This window comes from Lissotriton vulgaris, chromosome 2_1 (assembly GCF_964263255.1).
Source record: "Lissotriton vulgaris chromosome 2_1, aLisVul1.2, whole genome shotgun sequence".
In the NCBI taxonomy this organism is placed as follows: domain Eukaryota; kingdom Metazoa; phylum Chordata; class Amphibia; order Caudata; family Salamandridae; genus Lissotriton; species Lissotriton vulgaris.
Window position 1 is genome coordinate 1,577,441,500 of NC_141687.1, and position 20,444 is coordinate 1,577,461,943.

Consider the following 20,444-nt stretch of genomic DNA (forward strand, 5'->3'; position numbering starts at 1 on the left):
AACAATCCTTGGTCAATCTGAACCGGAGTTTCATTATGTAAAGTATTCATAGAAGTTCATTAATCTTTATAGAAAACTGAAAACTAAATAGCTACTTCCATTAGTGAAAGAATAAGAAGTGACATGCTGAGTTGAAACCACTTTCTAGATATTACTGTTTGCGCTCATGACCTACGGATTTTATTTCCTTATATATTCCATCCAATGATGTGTTGGATGTTATCATTGTTTTGAATTTCTTCATTAGGTAAAAGTGATGAAGGTGTCAAACGTGTGGACCATAAACAATTTCAGCTTTTGCCGAGACGAAATGGGAGAACCTATCAAAAGTTCATCATTTTCATCTGGATTAAATGATAAAATAAAATGGTAAGGATTGTGTGCCCTTCTTCCCTGATTGTTTATTTTGAATTTTATTTTGACAATTTTTCTGTTCCCAAAGTCAAATTAAACTGTGCTATAAAAAATGTCTGTGAAATTGGCTGTTACTGAATCCATCATCTAGTAGCAATTATAAATCTATGCATCCTCGTTTTTAAATTCAAACTTGCTCTGGCCTGATGAAAGGAATGCAGACAATTTTAAGTGTTGACAGTTAAGAAACCTATGATAATTTTGCATTTCTCTTACTGTGCAATATGGTTCAATGTTTTAGGTGTCTGAGAATATATCCAAAGGGATGTGGTGGTGATGATGAAAGTAAAGACTACCTGTCAGTTTATTTACTCCTGCTGAGCAGTTCAAAACCGGAAGTCCGAGCAAAATTCAAATTTTCACTTATTAATGCTAATGGGAAAGAAACGAAAGAAATGGGTAGGTTGAATGGAAAATTAAAACTTCGATTTTAATGGATTCATGATAGCTACCTCTAGTAGCAACAAGTGATTGTAGTTGTTAATAGATAGAAACTAGAACTATACAAGTTGAATATTCATTCATTCATTTATTCAGGGCCCTGCTAACTAATCCGGCTTCCTTGTGTTGGACGAGGAAAGGAACCGACAAAACCTAACATACCGATAGAAAACCTAAAGTAACCTCAAACCAAGTAAAGGATGGAAGTTATGAACAGCAGATTTATTTAATCTATGGTGTATTTTCATTCTGTGACAGCACAAATTCTGCTTCCTTACAAACCTGTCTAGAATCAAATGTACTTCCTGGTGTCTAAATTAGCTTTCTTTTATTGACATCTTCGCCACTTGAATGGAGCCCTTCCATTATATGATAGCGCAAATGTCTTAAAAGAATTAATGCATCACTGCAGGAGCAGTGGTAGTACTCCCAATGACACATCGCCTAGCCCCCAGTCACATTTTCCATGTGTGAACTATCCTTTCCCCCCTTACACCGGTTTGTCCCTTGCTTTGATCTTTTTCCATTTTCAAAACTTCCAAGTCACAGTTCAAAATGGTCAACCAACCCAAATGTGACTACAATTTACATGCCCACATCGAACTCTGTGGGGTATGACTGAAAGTTCTGAATCTGGCTCCCTGTGCTTTCCCCCTTCCTCCACTGTACATGACCTTACTTTCAAACTGTTCTGATAATGTCAAATCAGCAAGTAAGCAACACCACTGCACTGCATCACAACATTTACAGGTACTCACATCCTGAACCTTGTCCAGTTTTCTAGCTGGGGTAACATCCACACCTAGACTAGTTGGTGATGAGAACTGTGTAGTCTGGTACTGCAATAGGCTGACCAACCAGCCGTTGCTCAAGTATTTGGCCAGTGGGTGCTCACCTAATACTAGTGAGTTCAATGTACCTATCCAGGGCATGATACAGGACTGTTCTGCACCAACCCCATAAAACTGGCACGTCAGACTCCTAATTGTAAGTAGTACCATAATAGTAGTTTACAGTGTGATTAAATATAAAATAATGCATGCATTGCTTACTGTCTTTATTGAGTGGTTAAAGTTTGTTGTGTAAAGTATTCATCGTTTAAGAATATATGTCCTGTTTGAATGTACATTGATTACTATACCCACTTTCTATTGGCTACTTATGACATTGTTGCTTAAGCTCCTACTTCGTACTGTTTCTAATATATTGTTTATATTTGCAATGGGGCCATTATATGTTGTATACCACCTACTATCTTCTTTTGACCATCTTCACCTATCATTCATACACCATCTGCATCTCAAGCCACTGGTCACGCCACCTGAAATCTTCAACATCTGCATCTACGTTTGTACCCTCCCACAAAGAACGCTGCAAAAGAAAATATCTGCTTCAAACATTCCAGCTTTAATGCAGTCGGCCAGCTCAGGTGTAGCCCATTAGCCATATGCCTGTTCCAAACATATACAGCAGTGTAAAAATACACCCATAAGACAAATCTTTTATTCATCAACTGCGCACTAACAATTGAAAAAGCTCCAGAAAGTTTCAGGCTGGGACGGCATGGCACACCACTTCCTCTTCACGCAGGCCCTAAAATCAAAGCTCCCTTCAGTATAAGAATAGAGCTCCAGTGCATTGCAGGAGGCTCCCTCACCTCTCCTCAATGAAATGCCAATGGAGGTTACCAGAATGTCGCTCCACAATCTCAAATTCTCATTCATTCCCAAGTACAATCTAGTAAAGTGAGACTCGTGCTTCTGTCCCACCGTGGCCCTTGCCATTCTCCTAGAAAACGCCTTGCCCAGTGTGATTTATTCTGGTTGCAAAACGTGTGTGTTCTGTCAGTGTCTGCGTCTGTCGAAACATCCTATTCTAAGCAAGCAGACATGAATACATTGAAGAGATGAATCTCGGTACCTTATCCGTGGGAGACCTTCATTCATTTCCCACTGTATCCAACTCACTCCCCACCTCACTCTGTTAGAACTGGCTATTTCTGGTAGGCTAAGGCTGACGCCAAAGCCAGGCAGAAACCACCATTCTAGTCAGGGCAAGGAAGTCACACGCCAAGATAACCCCTGCTCACCCCCTTGGTAGCTTGGCACGAGCAGTAAGGCTAAACTCGGAGGCAATGTGTAAAGTATTTGCGCCAGCGCACAACAGCAACAACATACTAGGCACACCACAAAAAAGAACTCCACACAAGGTTATATAAAAAAATAACTTCTGTATTGTCGAAACATATCAGATAGAATCACACATGTACATTGTGCCACTGGCACGGGCAATATTTACAAGAAATTATTCACAAGACAGGGCCACATGGGCCACTGTCAGAATCAGCACTTAGTAGAAATGAAATACTGTCAGAAATTAGAATAAAAGAATATAAAATCACTGTAGCACAAAGTAACAGTTAGAAATCACAACCAGTATCTACTGGTAACAGGTAACTACCACCTACGCAACCCCAAACACCTTAGGAGCATGTCACGCAGGGGACCACGACCTCACTAGGACCACCTGTACTAAAAAGAACAACCACCTAAGTATCACACAGCATTTAGGGGTCTAGGAAAGAACACATTACCCATGATGCATAAATATACATTCAGAGGAGTAGCAAAGGGAAACACATGATGCATAAACCTACACATTCGGGCGGTGTTGAGAATAAGGCACATGATGCATCACAAACACATTCAGAGGTGCAGCGCTAGGAGACACATGACGCCTAAAACATTCAGAGGTGCAGCACAGGAAAGAAAGACACATGATGCATAAAAAACATTCAGAGGTGTAGGAAAATACAATAGCGCAAAAATCACCTGATGTCTAAAAACATTCAGAGGTGCAGGAATAACACATGATGCAAGAAAACACATTCAGAGGTGCAATAACCATACAATTGCGCAAAACTTACATAAGCCACCACCTGTGGCAGTCCCTAGACCAACTGGCCTTGTTGGGGCTCAGACGCCCTGTGTCCAATGTCAGGGTGCGCTGCCATGCAGCGCCAGTCCAAGAAAAGAAAGCCTAAACGTAGCAGCTGGCACTAAGTGCTGCACAGCTGTGAAGGCCTGGCACCACTGTGCCCTCTCTGTCCCACACAGGGACTCTCTCCTTAAATTGCGCCTAAACGGTGCAGCTGCCCACTAATTGCTGGGCAGCTGAGAGAAAACAGCGGCAGGGTCCTCACTGACCCTTAGGCGCCTACTGCTGGAGCCACACAGGCTCTACATCGCACATGTCCCCAAACGTTGGAGCCTCACAGGGCTCTAAATTGCAAATGCCCTTGGGGAGCCTCGTGGGGCTCTCGACTGCGTTGGGGCGACCCGCTGCCAACTGGGGCCGCCCTGATTGCACCACACTATAGGATGCTCCTCCGGTGGAGTCCCCCTCTCTGGGGACTCGAACTATGATGGTGCCACAAGCCTCTCAGGCTCTTAAAACAGATATGGCCCTGTACGCTGGAGTCCCACTTAGACCCATGAACTCAGAAATGCCCCTGGAACCCTCTCAGGACTCATGTACACTGATGTGGGCATTGGAGCCTCAGGCTCTGCTGAAACGTTGGGGCAGCCCACTGCCAGCTGGGGCCGCCCTACCTCTGCTCTCGCCCCATGTGCACTCTCCGGCACCAACAGCAGCCGCACCGAGCCCCCCCCAGCCCTTCCGACTCACCGGGCTGTCTCCTGGGTGGGGCTCCTTCGGGCGGCGGCCTCTCTGCGGGGCGGCGACTCTCCTTCGTTCGCGGGGCTCCCTCAGCACACGGGAGCCCCGCAAGCACCAGCCTTCTTCCTTCGTGACGGGGCCCGCCTCTACGGTCTCCTCGACGTGCGGTGGGGGCGGGCACCGGCAATGTACCCCGTGCCCCCTCCGCTACTCCTCAGTTCCTCCGGGGCTCCCTCAGCACAGGGGAGCCCAGCGACAGCCCGCACCGGCCGCCATCTCCCGGGCGCCTTCCTCCTCTCTTCCCGGGCTGCGGGGCGGGACTTCCGGCCGGTCGCGCTGGGATTGGCCGGCCGGCCAACCACTTCCGGGTCGCTGCGGGCAGCGCAGCGGCCCCGCTTAGGCAGGTGGGGAGGCATTATCCGAGGGGTGGGCTCCCTCGAGATAAATAAATATAAAAATAAAAGCGCTTATTAAGCGCGTGGGGCAAAGTACAGCGCTCCTAGCGCTGTAAGCACACATAAAGCGCTCTCAAGTGCTTGGGGGCAATACAGCGCTCCAAAGCGCTAGAATAGCAAGTCAAGCGCTACCACAGAAAAAGAAAGCGCTCCTAGCGCTAAAAGGCAACCAAACGTCACCAGTAGAGCAAAAAACACAATCCAAGCGCTCCTCAGGCGCCAGGGCCCCAAAAGTCCTCCATAAAGTCCTTTAGGAAGGTGAAGCAAAGGGGACCCAGCAAAAGGGTCTCCAGAGTCCAGGAGAACAGCAGGAATCCAAGGCAAAGCCAAGTCCCCCCATCAGCCCAGGCAGGGCAGAAGGGTCCCCCAGAAGTCCTCCAGGCATCCAGGGGCTGGGCAGCTAGAACTGGTTATAGGGATGTCCTGTCATTATCAGGGACAGAGGTGACAGTCGCCCAGCAGGGGGGTGGAGCCAGCAATGTGGTCAGGCAGGCACAGCCCTTCACTATCAGGTGCCATCTCCTCCCACTTCCCTGGCAGCAGATGCTGCCTTTCATCCACGGGCTGACTCAGACAACCTTCTGGGCTCTCCAGCCCCTGTCACCCTCAAACCAGACAGTCAATCCACAAGCAGGCCCATGCACTCCTGGACCAGGCTCACCAGCCAATCACACGCCAGACACAAACTACACAAATATGCCAACTTCTAAAAGTGGCACTTCTAGACTAGACACACTCATGCCGCATATACCATTTCGCAGCATTCAGTCTCACGCGTTCTCTCATACCAAACTCGCCCCTGCCCTCCCCACACATCTGGAACTACCATGGGCATACATATTCCCCATTCATTCCTATGGGAGGGCAGGTCACTCACCACACATACACAGAGAGCTCAAGCACCTTACACTGTACTACAGTGAAAAAGTGCGCAGAGGCCTAAGATCACCACCACCAGTTTCCAGATACAGGCTAGGAAAAAGCAAAAAGTCTCGGGTGAACCTGCCCAAAGGGCCGGGTCCAACACACTCCATAAAAATGACTACAATGATGCTGGCCAGTTGCACTTCTCAGAGGGAGACCATGTTTAATTGCTGTGGTCTTTTTAATCATTAACCTACCTCTCACATTCAGTTGACTCCACCATGCTCACAAACAAAAATGTATCTTGATAGTTTGCCACTCCATTCATTCTCCACGGGGTTGATGCAAACAGCCCCATACCCACCGCCTTATATATTTAGTGCTTCAAATGGTTTGCAGTTTTTTGATGGCTTACATTTAGGTGCATGGTAGTTTATGGTGTGGCTAGAAAGTGGAACAGGAAATCATTGTCTAAATCCTTTACTCACAACACTGGCTCTTTGTAATTTCGTAACCCATTCCCTAACCCACAGCGTGCAATTCGAGTAGGTTAATAAAAACCGTAAGCAATTGTCCTTTTTCTCTTCTGCTGTTCATCCCTTTTAGTGTTACTGCCACTGCCTTGGTTTACTTTTATTGCTCTCTGCTGTGCCTAAAGCTGACCAGTTATTAGGGAGTCCTGAAGGCAGACCTGGTCTCATCTAACACATAATGTACATTATTATAATGAGTATTGATTCCATTTCACAAGTGTCCTCTATGCACTTGCTGCCTTGGCAGCTTCTCCTGATCCACTCAGGAATCCACATGTTGTGCTTGTATCTTCCCTGAACCTACTCCTGGGAGGAGAGCAAACAAAGGTAAATATTGTGGGTTGATAATCTTTTCACGTAATTGTTTTAGCATATCACCTCAAATTCCTTTCCAAACTATGGTACTTTCCACCTTACAACAGTTGGTGAATTAGAGGCCTCCACTTCTCCGCCTCTGATTACTCTCCTAAGGCATCTAAAGCCTCTTCAAATCGACCCTTTCCTAAACCAAATCTCTTAGCACAAATCTTTCACCCTCATTACATGAACCCCCTCCTTCTTTATTTCCCTTCCTCCCATTTCCTTACATACTCTCTGTAATCCTCAACCTGTTCTTTTCTAAAATGCGCTTGTTGCTCTTTACTTCTCCTGCATTATCCCTTTCTTAGCCCCAGTGTTGCCAGATTACTTGGCAAGCCTGCAGCTGCAATCTGTTATTTCTTGACTACCATCTTACTCCCCTACACTCCCCCCTCCTTTCTGCTTCTCCTTATTTTTCTTTTCTTCTCATTGGCACTTTACCCTCTTTTCTACCCTGCACACAGTAGCGGCTTCTCTGTTTAGGGTGAAGGAACATCGCCCCACTGTTTTGCAGCAGTAAAATAAAGGAAAAATAAAATAACAACTCAACGTTATCATTTTATTTTTTCCTGCTGCAACAGCTTTGCTGGTGGGGTGGGGCTGCTTGCTCTTATGACAAAAAGCAGGGGGAGAAGTTCATTTTGTAAGTGCGCATGATCGTTTGGCCGGCTATCTCGGGCCAGCCAAACAATCAAGGCACATTTTTTTCCTTTCTTTTTTTACAACTCTTTCCTCCCTACCTCTCCTGCCCCAAAACCCCTGATCTATGCCGGCCACACTGCCTACTCACCACCTAAGCCCTACAATTCTCCATTCCTCCTGTACCGAGATATCATCCACCACCCCTCCCTCAACTCCCTCTCCCTCTGACGGCTCCTTCGCTGTCTGTCTCCTTTTAATACTGGTATATTCATCCCTTAGCCCTCGCAAATCCCCTTATCGCTTCTCACACTTTCCTTACTTACAACTTTCTTGCTCTCCTGACCAGCCTCTTATTGACCTGACCTTCATTTCCACCAGCTTGCACTGGTTGGCCTTGATCTCAGATTTGCAGCTAATAGCACTAATGTCAATTGTAACAACCCCTGAAATGTACTCACCCCTTTTCCTTTTTGCACCCTGTTTTTCACTGCACTTGCGGCCCTTACCCCCTTCCTCCCAACTACTTCCAACTGATACCCTTCCTCTTGCTCTCACTTCCTTTGCCATATATTTTCATGTCTAACCTTTTGTAGCTAGCTGTGCCCTCCTGCTGTATGCTGCCCCCTTTGCCAACATTGTTGTCTCTGTTCCCCCTTAGTCTTTTTCCCTACCAACCAACTTCATACCACCCACACGATTGAGCGCGCCCCTATTTCTCTTGGACTTTGTAACCCTCTGTAGCTCGCTCATTAGGAGTGCACCCCTACATAACAGACTCTCTTCCACAAACTGTTCACTCTCTGGCATCTCCCTGTCCCTGGTCTGTCAACCCTTATACACAGGGCGCAGCAATTCAAATGTTACCTGTTCAGAACTCTTTAGATACTCTTTTTTCCTCCAGGGATATTGCACAGCAAACGTATCCATTGGCAACACCACTTCCCCCTCCCGAGCCAGCAGAGCGTGTCCTGCCTCTTTACTCTGCTGCTGTGCCCTCACCAGGGTGTTTCCCTAAGCATGTTTATATCTCTGATCACCCCTGAAACCAAAACACTGCTACTTCCGCCACACATTCTTTGCATGCTAGTGATTGTGTTCTCATTGTTAAAGCTAATGTTAATCTTATGTGATATCACGCCTAGGACCTCTCCCTTCTGGTTTTACAGTGTTCCTGATCCAGACACCCACAGGTATTTCACCGGGGCAAAAACGATCTGGTGAGTGGGAAAACTGTTAGGAGTTTGAACACTAGACATCATGAGCGGGTCATACTCTGTAAACCAAAAATCTTAATTTCTACATTACTCTGATTCTACATGTCTCAATGCATTACTTACTATTACCGGTAAGTAATCCAAAAATTACCTCCTAATCTCATTTCTCGTTCCTTTATGTAGTATTTACAAGAATACCAAAGCAGCGCAAAAAAAGGGAAACCAAGTTGGTAGGGTTCATGTAAACCACATTTAATAAAGCAAAATACATAATTGTACAATTTGATGGAGCTTTATGAAAACATTTTTAAACCTAGATTAGTCGTTACAAATTTCACCTCAGACTCCAGGGCTAATTTTTATTCTGTAATCGTCATCGTATGTGGGCTGACCTGGGTAGGTTGCTGCCAAACAAATCTCAGTAATAGACACAGCTGCTCTTTCCACCCATGAAGCTGCCATCCCTCTTGTTGAACAAGCTTGTATGTCTCCAGGAAGCTTGAGACCAGCCCTACAATAAGAGATTGAAAATCACCTTGTTAACCCATCAATTTAGGGTTGAAAGGTAAGACTTCCCTCCCCTCATTGGCTTGAGTAAAGTCTGCAAAAAGGGCCTCACTCTTATTCTAGTCAGCTGAAAGGTTGATCCAGGCTGTTCAGACACCTTGCCCTCAAAAACAGAAGAAGAGGAAAGTACCGGAAGAATTATCTCCTGAGATATGTGAAACACCAAGATTACCTTAGGCAAAAATTGTTGTCCCAATCTTAAAACTAAAAAATTCTAAGATAAATGGATTTAATTTCAAAGTTATCCATTCTCCTAGTCTCCTAGCAGTGATAATACCTACCAAAAGCACAACCTTAAGAGTCAATGATTTTAGGGAAACATCTTTTAAAGGCATTTTGTAGAGAATCTAACACTAAAAGCAGGCCCCATACAGGAAACAAGTTCCTTATTTTAAGCCTTCAGCAGGCCAATACTCTTAAAGTCATGAACTCCAATCTTTATTCACAACCAGAGAATCCCAAGGAGACCAGAAGGCCCTAATAACTGGCCATTGCAGTTTCAGAGTGGCAAACAACTAACCCTTATCAAAACACAATTACAAAAGTTGCAGTTTTATTTCTGTGGAACGAAGAGGTGGAGTAAAGCATTTGTCCATTCACCATTTTCAAAAGGAAGCCCAATGATGGACATGTGCTTCACAAGTGGAATTCCTTCTAGAGTCCTGGATAGACTCCACCAAAGAAACAGACAATCTTAACCACCTAAGCTCTTCCCTTTCAACCTCTAACCCACTAATCTTAATGTCTGAAAATCGACAAGAAGCAAATTAGGTGTAGAGAGAATTGAATCTATTTTTTATTTTATTTATTTGAATCTTATATACCACGTGGTTACCCTTGGGCATCCCAGCGCTTGTCCAGGCAGCAATCGACACACTACAAAGCCAGATCTAGCATTTAAGACGGGAAGAGGTATGTCTTCAGAAGTTTCCAAAAACGAAGGGTGCAGGTCTCTAAACGCATTTTCAGTGGAAGCGCATTCCAGAGAGTGGCTGTATGAACCGAAAATCTTCTGCCCCCAGTACGGGCCTTATGAACTCTGGGGACCTGAAGCAGAAATTTCTGATCAGAACGAAGCGCTCTGTTTGCTTTATAGGGCACCACTAACTTCCTTAAGGAAGGGGATCCTTTCCCCTGAAGGATTGTATGGGCTGTGCAGAGGGCTTTAAACTTAACCCTCTCTTGCACCGGGAGCCAATGCAATGTTTTCAGGGCAGGCTTAGCTGATTGCCTCCTTGGCGCATTCGTCAGCAACCTAGCCGCGGCGTTTTGCACCTGCTGCAAGTGGCTGAACGTGGTTTCCGGGGCGCCAAGGAATATGGCATTACAGTAGTCGAGCCTTGAGATAATTAGCCCCTGAATGAGTAACTTCCTCGATGTCAAAGGGAGGAGAGGCAGAACTTTGCGGGCTGAGCGGAGGAGCCCAAAACAGATCCCTGCCGTTTTCTTAGCCTGGGTTTTAAAGGAAAGATCTTGCTCCAACCAGACCCCCAAGCTCTTGATCTCCTGCCTGGGGCTGGGGAGCTCACCCAGGCAACTAGGCAAGATGGTCGAGGGAAGTGAGGGAATCTTGTGCCCTAGCAGCATTATCTCGGTCTTAGAACCCTTTAATTTGAGCGACGATTCGCACATCCAAGTGTGTACATTGGTCAGGCATAGGTGCAGCGAGTCTGGGTTCTTCACCAATTGGGATAATGCAACCACCAGCTGGGTATCATCAGCTGACAATTTTTACCCCAAATGGGGCAACCACATCCTCCAGGGGGGCCATATAGACGTTAAACAACGCGCGGCTCAACGAAGAGCCCTGTGGCACACCGCACTGGAGGGGAATAGATGTAGACCGCTCGCTGCTTTCCCAGACCTGATAAGTGCGGCCGCACAAAAATTACCTAAGCCACTGCAACTCCACTCCTGCGACCCCCACATTGGACAGCCGTTGGATCAGCACTTGATGGTTTACAGTGTCAACGGCAGCACTGAGGTCCAGGAGGATCACTGCCACTGACCCTCCTGAATCCAGAATGCTCCTTGCTTCCTCAACAACTGCCAATCGGGCGGTGTCTGTGCCCTGCCCTGGCCGAAAACCCGTTTGTGACTCTCGCAGCGAACCGTTGGATTCCAGAAAGTCAGACAGACGATGGTTGACCAATCTTTCTGCGATCTTACCAAGACCTGGCAGCAGAGAGATGGGCCTGAAGTTTGCCAAATCTGATGAATCCAGATTGGGTTTCTTCAGGAGAGCCTTTACAACTGCTCTTTTCCAGCTCGGCGGCACCACACCCTGGGCAAGAGATGTATTAATCAGGTTCGTAATGGGGCCGCAACAACAGATGTCACCTGTTTCAGAAATCTCATTGGGGCTGGGTCCCCAGGGGAACCACTCTTCATGGATCCTAGCTCCTTTGCGACCTCTGCTACAGGGATTGGACCAAAGGTGTCCAAACGGGCACAATCTCCTCCTATCTGATTGCCTGTATTTGCAGTCTGCGCGACTTGAGGCAACTCACCTATGATGTTCTCTATTTTTAAATGGAAGTACTCCGCTAGCTCCCTACACTTCTCAGCTGGATTATCTTGGATCAGCGGGGGCTCCGGAATTTTAAGGAGTTCCTTTACCACTTTAAACGTCTCTCTCGACGAGTTGGAGGAACTTTTTATTCTTTCCTCAAAAAATTGAGCCTTAGCACTGCGAAGGGCATTTTTATATGCTCTGATTGCAGCGCGATATTCATCCCGGCTAGCCACCCCCCAATTTTTTCTCCAAGTCCTCTCCAGCCTCTTACATCTTTTCCTGAGGATTCGCAATTCCGGCGAGTTGGATTGACAGTGAGAGGAAGAAACCATATCTCACCATCCAACATTTCCCCGAGTAGCAGCAACCAATGTCTCTGAGGCTAAAGAAGACATATCAGTATAACATCTTCCCTCTTCCTTTATATTTTTGCTACTAGCTAGGGGATTTGTGGAATCTGATTAAATGAATTCAATAGTGCCATTGGCAAGTCAACACACTGGCCCTCACTGCTAGATGATCTTTGAACAAAAGAGGTGAAGAAGAGCATTGTATTGTTCAGAAGAGAGGTCTATCACTAGTGTGCTGAAGCTCAAATTTCCTGAAGCATCCTGAATTCCCTAAGTTCTGAGACGAGGGAAACACTCTGCTAAGAGAGTCAGCCAAAATGTTGCTTTTGCCCTGAACATGTATTTATTTGAGAGACAAAAATTCTGTACTGCTCAATCCATTATTATCCGAACCCGTTGATTTGGTGAGCATGACCCTTTCCAAAACTTTCTGTTCAGATAGGACATAGCCACTAAATTGTCCGTCTTTACTTTAATGTAGGCTCACATAGTGAAACAACTTAAAGGTCTTCCAGACCACCTATGTTCCCTCCAATTTAAGGAGTGGCCCTTCTCGTGGCTTAACCAAAGACCCTGAGCAGTCTGTGAGCACAGTACAGCACCCCAACCTTTCTTGCTGGCATCTCTTGTCAGTACCACAGTAGATTGAGGAGGGAGTGACACTCTCCACTCCAGGTTGCCAAGCACCAGCCATAGGGAAATTGAAGTTTTAGTCAGAACCAGAAGACCCAAATGTCATCAAACCCACGGGAACACAAACAAACATGTCTCATGAAAGAAAATGTAAAAAATCAATTCTCAAAAGAAAGTCAAATATTTGGAAAAGCCTCTTAAAACTGAAGGGTAATACACCTACCATAGCCTGGTCCTCACAAGATAATCCGAAAGTCTCTGTACCAGTTTGTACCTCTTTCCAGAGAAAGACAAATGAATTCACATCTGTTCATAACCAAGCTCCTATGTAGGGGGAGGCTTTGAGAGGGCTCAGAACTTGACATTTTGAGATTAGAAATGTCTACTACTGGCTTTGTGACCCTAAGTAGTCTCTCTAGAGAATGGGAGACCATCAAGAGATTTTCCAGTTATGGCTAGACATGACTGCTCTTCTCATTTAGATTGACAACCACTGGAGCTAAAACATTGGTAAACCACCAAAAGGTAGTACGTGAAACTACTAAGGACTCCCACATTGCAAACCTCAAATATTTTTGGTATTCCACCCTTATTGGAATGTGTACAGAAGTATCCTGGAGATCCAAGTTTGCCAGAAAGTCTCTGCTCTGAACCCACAAAATAACATGCTTTCATATTGAACTGGACTGTTCTTTAAACACATTCAGATTCTTTAAGTGTTTGATTAGTCGATACTTCCCAGAAGACGTCTTTACAAGGAGCAAAGGGAAATACCAACTTAGACTTTTCTCCTAAGGTGGTACAGGAATTACAACCCTCTTCTACCCGAACATCAAGATATTTCCCCATAGTGCTCGTCTCGTCTGTCAGATCTTAGGATGAGGAGTTTAGAGAAAGCGATTGTCTGGAGGATGATCGATAAACTCTGAGTATCCCAGAGACGCTGTCTGTAGTACTCAATAGCCCTAGAATGAATTCTGCAATTTTTTGGAAAAGAGGCATGATCTCCACTGAATCTCCACTCTTAGTAAAACATATTTTACGCCTTGGAATTCTTTAAATTTCAGCCCGCAGACTTGGGTTGAAACTGACTTCTGTTGGATGAAGGCTCACATCTCCTGTTTCTTGATCAATAGTAAAGCTTTCTATTCTTTACAAACCCCTTTAATTCTAACTTGAAAGGTTTAGTGCGTTTTTAGTGCGTATTTATATTTAAAATATTTACTCAATCTCTTCCTAAAAGAGTTTCTTTACTTAGAATGGCATTTTTACCAAGTACATTTCAGGTACAGGTGCTTCTTTGCAGCCATCATCTCACGTGTTGCAAATTACAGACACTTTTATGTTATGAAATGGTATATCAGACAGGTACGTGGCTCGTGATTCTTTTGCTCCCAATAGCGAGACATCTTCCCTGTCCATTGATTGGGAAGTATAAAAAGAACAAACGTCCACCCTCATCCCAAGATTTAAACCAGAATGCCCCCTGGTTAAAGTCTCTTTTTTCTTGAAAACAGGGTCTGAAATTGCCACCTTCTCAGAAGGTATTTTAGCTGATTATCCCTCAAGATTGGTAAGTAAGGGATCGATGGTTCACTTCTGAAGGAGATGCATTCCCACATTTCATCAAAGGATAACGTCTCTCCATGAACCTAGGGACAGAGGTTTTTCCCAGATCCTTCTATTTCCACTTCAGGAGCGCCGATTCTGCAGAATTTATAGGAAAACTGTGAAAAAGTAGTTGGTTGAACTGTCTATAACAAACCCCACTGGTAGAGGCTTGCTCTTATTATAGGAAATCTAGGACCTCAGACTTTTTATTTAATCTTTCATAAGGTATCTCCCGCTAGATGCTCCTGTATCAGATACATCTGTGCCATAACTAGGAGACTAAAGAAGGGGATGATTAGCACATCTGAGAACACTCATTCCTGGGAGAGGAATGCCTACCCCTTGACCTTCCTGTTGTCTGGTAAATGCCACAGAAATGTACTTATCTAGCTGCTTTTTGGAAACGCTATAAACCATGCCCAGAGTCCCTTTCTTTGAATGGTTCCTTCTTGAATCAGTCAAGGCCCTTCCCTACGAGGGTGAAGGAGATGGGTGTCTGCGCTTTTCCCTTTGCTTCACCATAATGCGCTGCACTACCTATTTATTTATTTATTTGTTTATGTTTTCAATGTCTCTTGCCAGAAAAATAAATAACACTAGAATGTACCTATTTAATACATCTTTTTCAAACACAGCTCATATTGTCTCGCTCTTTTCTTTTCTTTGTAATTTTTTCTGCTGAACCATGGTCACCCTTTAAAACATTGAAAGTAACTACTCGACTCATTTGGACAATAGAAAGTAAGGAGACGATTCTAGTGCAATTTTTTCCCCCACTTTATTTAAACAAATCTCACATAGAAAGTACCATTTAATGTAGTTTAATAGTTCTAGTCTCCCTCCGGCGCTGGAATACAGCACACTACGTTGATAAATCTTCAGGAATTGACCCACATACTGTTCAGCCAATAATAGAACCCCCCCCCCCCCCCCCTTCCCTTAATTGCAAAGATAAGAGCACACTACCACCTAAACAAAGGGACCCGGGATGTACACTGCAAATTCAAGTTTTTTTTTGTTCCCGGAAGAACAGCAACCTTAAACTGGACCACGCGGGTTCCACAGACCGCAGGACCCGGCCACTGCTTCCTGCATAATGGGGGCCAACCACACCGCATTGAAAAAGGTAACTATATTGGAAAAACACGGGACCTAATTACCCCATAAACTAAAGAAAATATTTGACATTAAGAAAAAACGGGCCAAACTCCATACAGAAGAAATACCATGGGCCCTAGCACTGAGCACGGAAGTGGACTCGAAAGATACACAAAGTAAGAAAAACAGGATGTGTCTATGGGAGGCGGGCAACTAGAGCCAAATTTTGGGGGGGGGGGCTAATTCTTTAACCCCTTCCATGCGGCCGCGATTCCCCTGGTGTGCTGTAAACAACACGAACAGGGGCGGGCTGTGACGCACCCCAGCCATCATCAGCACACGAGCACCGTAGTGCATGACGGCTGGGGTTCGTCATCAGCATGGAAGGGGTTAAACCATAGACAGAGAAGCTGTTGTTCTTGTTACAGCCAGTAAGAAGGGGTGAACACACAACAAAAGACTCATTTACAAGTAAATGGCCTTTTAAAGACCTGTTAAGTACTCGGGTGCGGCTGCAATTAAATGCTCGCCAGCCCGCGAAGCTGTCTCCGACCGGGCTGACACACACGACGGGGGGTGGGGGGTGGTTTTGGGGGGGCTGAAGCCCACTGAGCCGAATGGGTGTTGCATGCCTGGCTATGGTACCAGGTCCCAGTGGCGTATCACAGGCCCCCGCAGCACGTGCGGGGCGGGGGAGCTCTAGGGGCCCCCACAGCACAGTACTCGTGCCGAGAGCTCCTGATTAAGTCTGTAGAGGCCCTCCATGTACCTTGCAGTGGGGCCCCCTCAAGGTTTGTTATGCTAGTGTCGGGGTCCCTTTTAATAGTGAAAGGTGGTGATGCTTATATTATGCAAAAACATTTCTTGTAAGGGGTGCCTGGAGTGAGATGGGACATCACTACTGTAAATAGTATAGAATGAGGTGAGGAGTTATTTAAAATCCAGCACATTAGCTGAACTTTAAGTTTTGGTTTAGTCTACTTGTTTACAAGTGCACTGAATTAGAAATGTGGGTTTGTGCTACTAAATAAAGCTATTTTAATGATCATGTTGATGCACCCGTAAATGGAATGTTTTTGAGCGTGGAGGTCGGCAAAATGTTCAAGAATGAGGTTCAGTGTCTGTTTATGCAGATCCAAATATGATACATTGTACTTGTCTTAAAGTAGATGTTTTTTCATCTCCTTAGTTTTACATCTGTTGTTTCTTCTTTTAAACAGAAAGCCAAAGGGCATATCGATTTGTGCAAGGCAAAGACTGGGGTTTTAAAAAATTCATTCGACATGAAGTTTTGACTGATGAAGCTAATGAACTTTTGCCTAGTGACACACTTACACTCTTCTGTGAGGTAGGCTGTGGTATCAATAAATATACTTTTTTAATTTCACATTTAGCAGGACTATGACTGTTATGCTATGGGTATTTAAAATGTAACTTAACTGTAGGTAGAATTTCCTATGAAAAAATAAATATTTGAGTCCAAGCAGCATTTGCTTTTCACTATTGTTCCATCTTCTCTTCATTATTTCTCTTGGAATCGTTTTTCCATTTAATGAAGATATCGACGTAGTTGCCTTAATACTGCTTAAAGAGGCCGACCTCAGAGTTGGCTACAATTGATTGAATTTACTGCATCAATTATTTTTTTTCACAGATGTACGTACATATCGTTCTTTCTGAGACCAATCAACAAGCCCCTTCTGCTTTTGTTTCTTCATAGGTATGATGTTCACACCAACTCATTATACTTCTCTTTAAGGTCTGTACACAGGTGTTCAAAACGATTTACCAGGAATGAGTCTCCACTGGCCACCAAGACTCCCCAGCCGCATCCAAACAACTGACGTTCTCCTGGGCAAGCACCTTTGAAATCTCAAGCACGGATCAGTTCCAGCCATGCCCCTATTTCTGTAGCGCTTTTCATAGGAGACACATTTTTTTTCTTGTTTGTTAGAAACTCAGATTTTTCTTTGAAACATATTTTACCATCATATTTAACTGAACAATTGGCAAAATTCTATTTTTTATTTAAAAAACAAGCCAATTTAAAATCTAATAAATAACAGGATAGAGCAAGTAATAAAAGCCTTCTTTCTCAACCTTTTTGTAAAGGAAAATGAAGTGGAAAATGTTGCTGTAGCCTTATAGTCTGCTCTAATACAAGACAGAAGAGTTGACACTGCAGTCTTTACTACTCTCCCAAATACCAGATGCCTTAATGTTGCCGGGCCAGGGTGCCTTGTCAACCACAAAAAAACCAGGAGCCTGAGCATCCTGGCTTCTATTTCCCTCATGCGCTAGAGGGATGTAGTGGGAGAGAGGTACTGGAGGCAGTGGCGCTACGAAAGTTTAAGGGGCGAAGTACTGTGCTGAGGAGGGCCCCTGCAGCTGGGTGCTCCCCCTGTTACGCTCCTGACTGGAGGCTTAGATTCAGTGACTAGGCAGCTAAGCCCTTAATGTCTTCTGGCTCCAGATTGAGTATGTTCTGTACTTATCAAGCCTGCGAGCTCATTCTTTCATCAGCCATTTACACAGGCCCAAACTCAATAGCCAAGGTGTCTGGGGCCATTTGTCACCCCTACCTTGAATCCTAAGGCTTGTCATTGGCCCTGCATGGCACCAACTGTATGTAGTGCTTTCATTCAGTTGCTCAGTGTCTCACCACCAAACCACCACACTGGAGTTCATCTAGTGAATGCCTGTCTTGATATTTATCTTCCCGGCAGTACCTTCCTAATAAACCGGTATCTTCAGCCTTCCCTAAAGGCTGCCTGACACATTTACTTAAAATGTGTTTTTGTGTTGTGCTTGCCGTAGCCCAGTCTGAGATTGTCTGCTGCCTTCTGCTCAGTGAGCGTATTGCGGTACTGTTCTTCTCCAGTGGTGTATCACAGGCCCCGTACAGCCCCTGGACCCCAACCCATAAGGGCTTGCCAGCCTTTAGTGGGCCCTCAATCAGGTCAAGCCCAATGAATATCTGTGGTATTTGAGAGACTCATCACATTTTGCACGGGAAGGACTCATTTTTTAGGTCTCGGCCTCCGCAGCGCGCATGCGTTGCAGAGGAAAGAGACCTCTTGGGATCAATGCAGCTTTCCCGGGAAAAACGTGCACGTGTTGCATTACTTCCAATGGCAACGCGTTTACGTCTGGCTATTCACTCGCGGGTTTGAGCAGCTGGCGCCAAATGTTATCAGTTATCGGGGCGCCAGCCCCTTGCTCCCGAGAGTGAATTGCGCCAGCCCCCTCCTCTCTCCCCTTCCCCACGCTTTTCTGATGTGCGAGGCGCGCACTCGCCTCCTCCTCCTGCCGGCAGACCTGCCGTGCTTGTTTTTTCTAGCAGCTTTCCTCCCCAGTCCTACCTCCATGCAATGCGTGACACCATCCGCAGGCCCTAGGTCTTTAGTCCGCAGAACGTAGCATTCTTGAAGCTTAGGCCCAACAAACAGCAGGTAAAGTGAGGTTGGCAAAAACCAGAGACTTGAGGGGTCGCAATAGATATACAGGGCCACTTGGCAGATCTTTTTGCAATTCGCAGATTGCCAAACAGGGACACTTAAATTCTCTTAAAATATTCTTCCCTCCAATATCATGACAAAGTGAGCCTGACTCTAGACACGTTTCTTTACTGACAGGAAACACTGTGCGCCAAAGGGTCGCGGGGTGGAAGTTAGGCCCTGACGCACCTCAGTGCTTTTCTGGTGCGAGGGAGCAGAGGTTTTCACCTTCGAGGCCGGTCACACACACACACCGAGTTCTGAAATGTTCAAGTGTATAGTTATGGCCTGTGCCTTTAAAGGAGGAGGCGTGGGGGTGTTGCGAGATCCTGAGGCAGGAAACTTATTGCAACCTTTCCAAGCTGGCTTTCTCCGTCTGGCATGGTCTGCGTGGCTGTCAGCGATGAGTGGGGTGTGCAGCCAGCATCTTACTGTCACTAATGCTTCAAAAGGCGCCTTCCGTGCAAGAGAAAGGCGTCCGGGCGCTCGATAGGTTCATCTTTGTATTCAGCGCTTTCTAAAGTTTCCAGTAAATGAGAGAAGGTGCAGAATAACGTCAAAGATGCCTGTTAAAAAACCTACGGGAGTGAGAAACACATGCCACATTTCCGATTAAGACCCCCCCCACCCACAAAAAAACATTGCGCAGGTTTATTATGTGCATTGAAATGATCACCATATAAAAATGCTACAGGGCAAAAACACACTCGTGCACATCTTCAAATACCCGAAATATGTCTCAAACAGCACACTGGCTGTCCTTGGGGCTGGCTATTAAAAAGAGGAATAAAATCAATTGCCCGATCACTCATCACAAGCCATCACAAAAACGATTCCCGAAACCCATTGTAATTTGTCAGACAGGAAATTGACGCCACCACCCCAGCACGGTTTAATTAGGGTTGACTGGATGTGACTAGATGCACTTGAAGTGCTCGCGCCAGCAGCAAGTTTCACCCACTCATCGCATGGGAATCCGTTTTCAACACTTGGGTGACTAATTGCGGACAAGGTGCTTATCCCCTGCGATAAAGAGGTCAGAACTGGGGGCAGCTGTTCCAAGTCAGACTGGGAGGGGATCTAATGGTTGACTGTGCAGCCCTCTGGGGGCTACATACCCAAACTCAAGTGCCCCAGATTCCGGGGTTTGTGGGAAAAGGCCACTCAGCCTCTGAGAGTGTGGGCTGCAACTGCTTCGCTTTGGGCATTGCCTAACACAACTCAACGAGTTAACTCTCTCCGCGGACACCTGTAAAATTCACGATTGGGCCAAGTCAGCTTTTCGTCATTACTAGGTCGGAAAATTAAGCACCGTTCCATAGGATAAAATACCGCCTGTCGTTTACAGCGCTAACAAACTAACTTTTGAAAAAACAAAAGATAAGCAGTGGTAGTCCATGCAGAATCATGGGAGACACCTCAGAAAAAAAGAACAAGCATTGAAAATGCGATATGTCTCGTTTTTAGTTGCCATGGCGCCCGCTTCACGGGCTGCCACTCACATACATTTGATGTACATTGGCACCACACTTTATTTCAGCACAAAGTGCGCTTTCATGTTTTGCTAGGGAT

The 20,444-nt window shown here is 45.5% G+C and overlaps 1 protein-coding gene across 1 annotated transcript in view; it reads left to right on the forward strand.

The window, feature by feature from the left end:
* LOC147732930 (speckle-type POZ protein-like A) overlaps positions 1-20,444 on the forward strand; it is a 231,946-nt gene that overhangs the window by 4,605 nt on the left and 206,897 nt on the right. Inside the window, exons 2-4 of the mRNA XM_086955102.1 lie at positions 248-369; positions 656-813; positions 16,596-16,723. Coding sequence (XP_086811228.1) covers positions 248-369; positions 656-813; positions 16,596-16,723 — 408 coding nt within the window. The remainder of the gene's footprint in view (positions 1-247; positions 370-655; positions 814-16,595; positions 16,724-20,444) is intronic.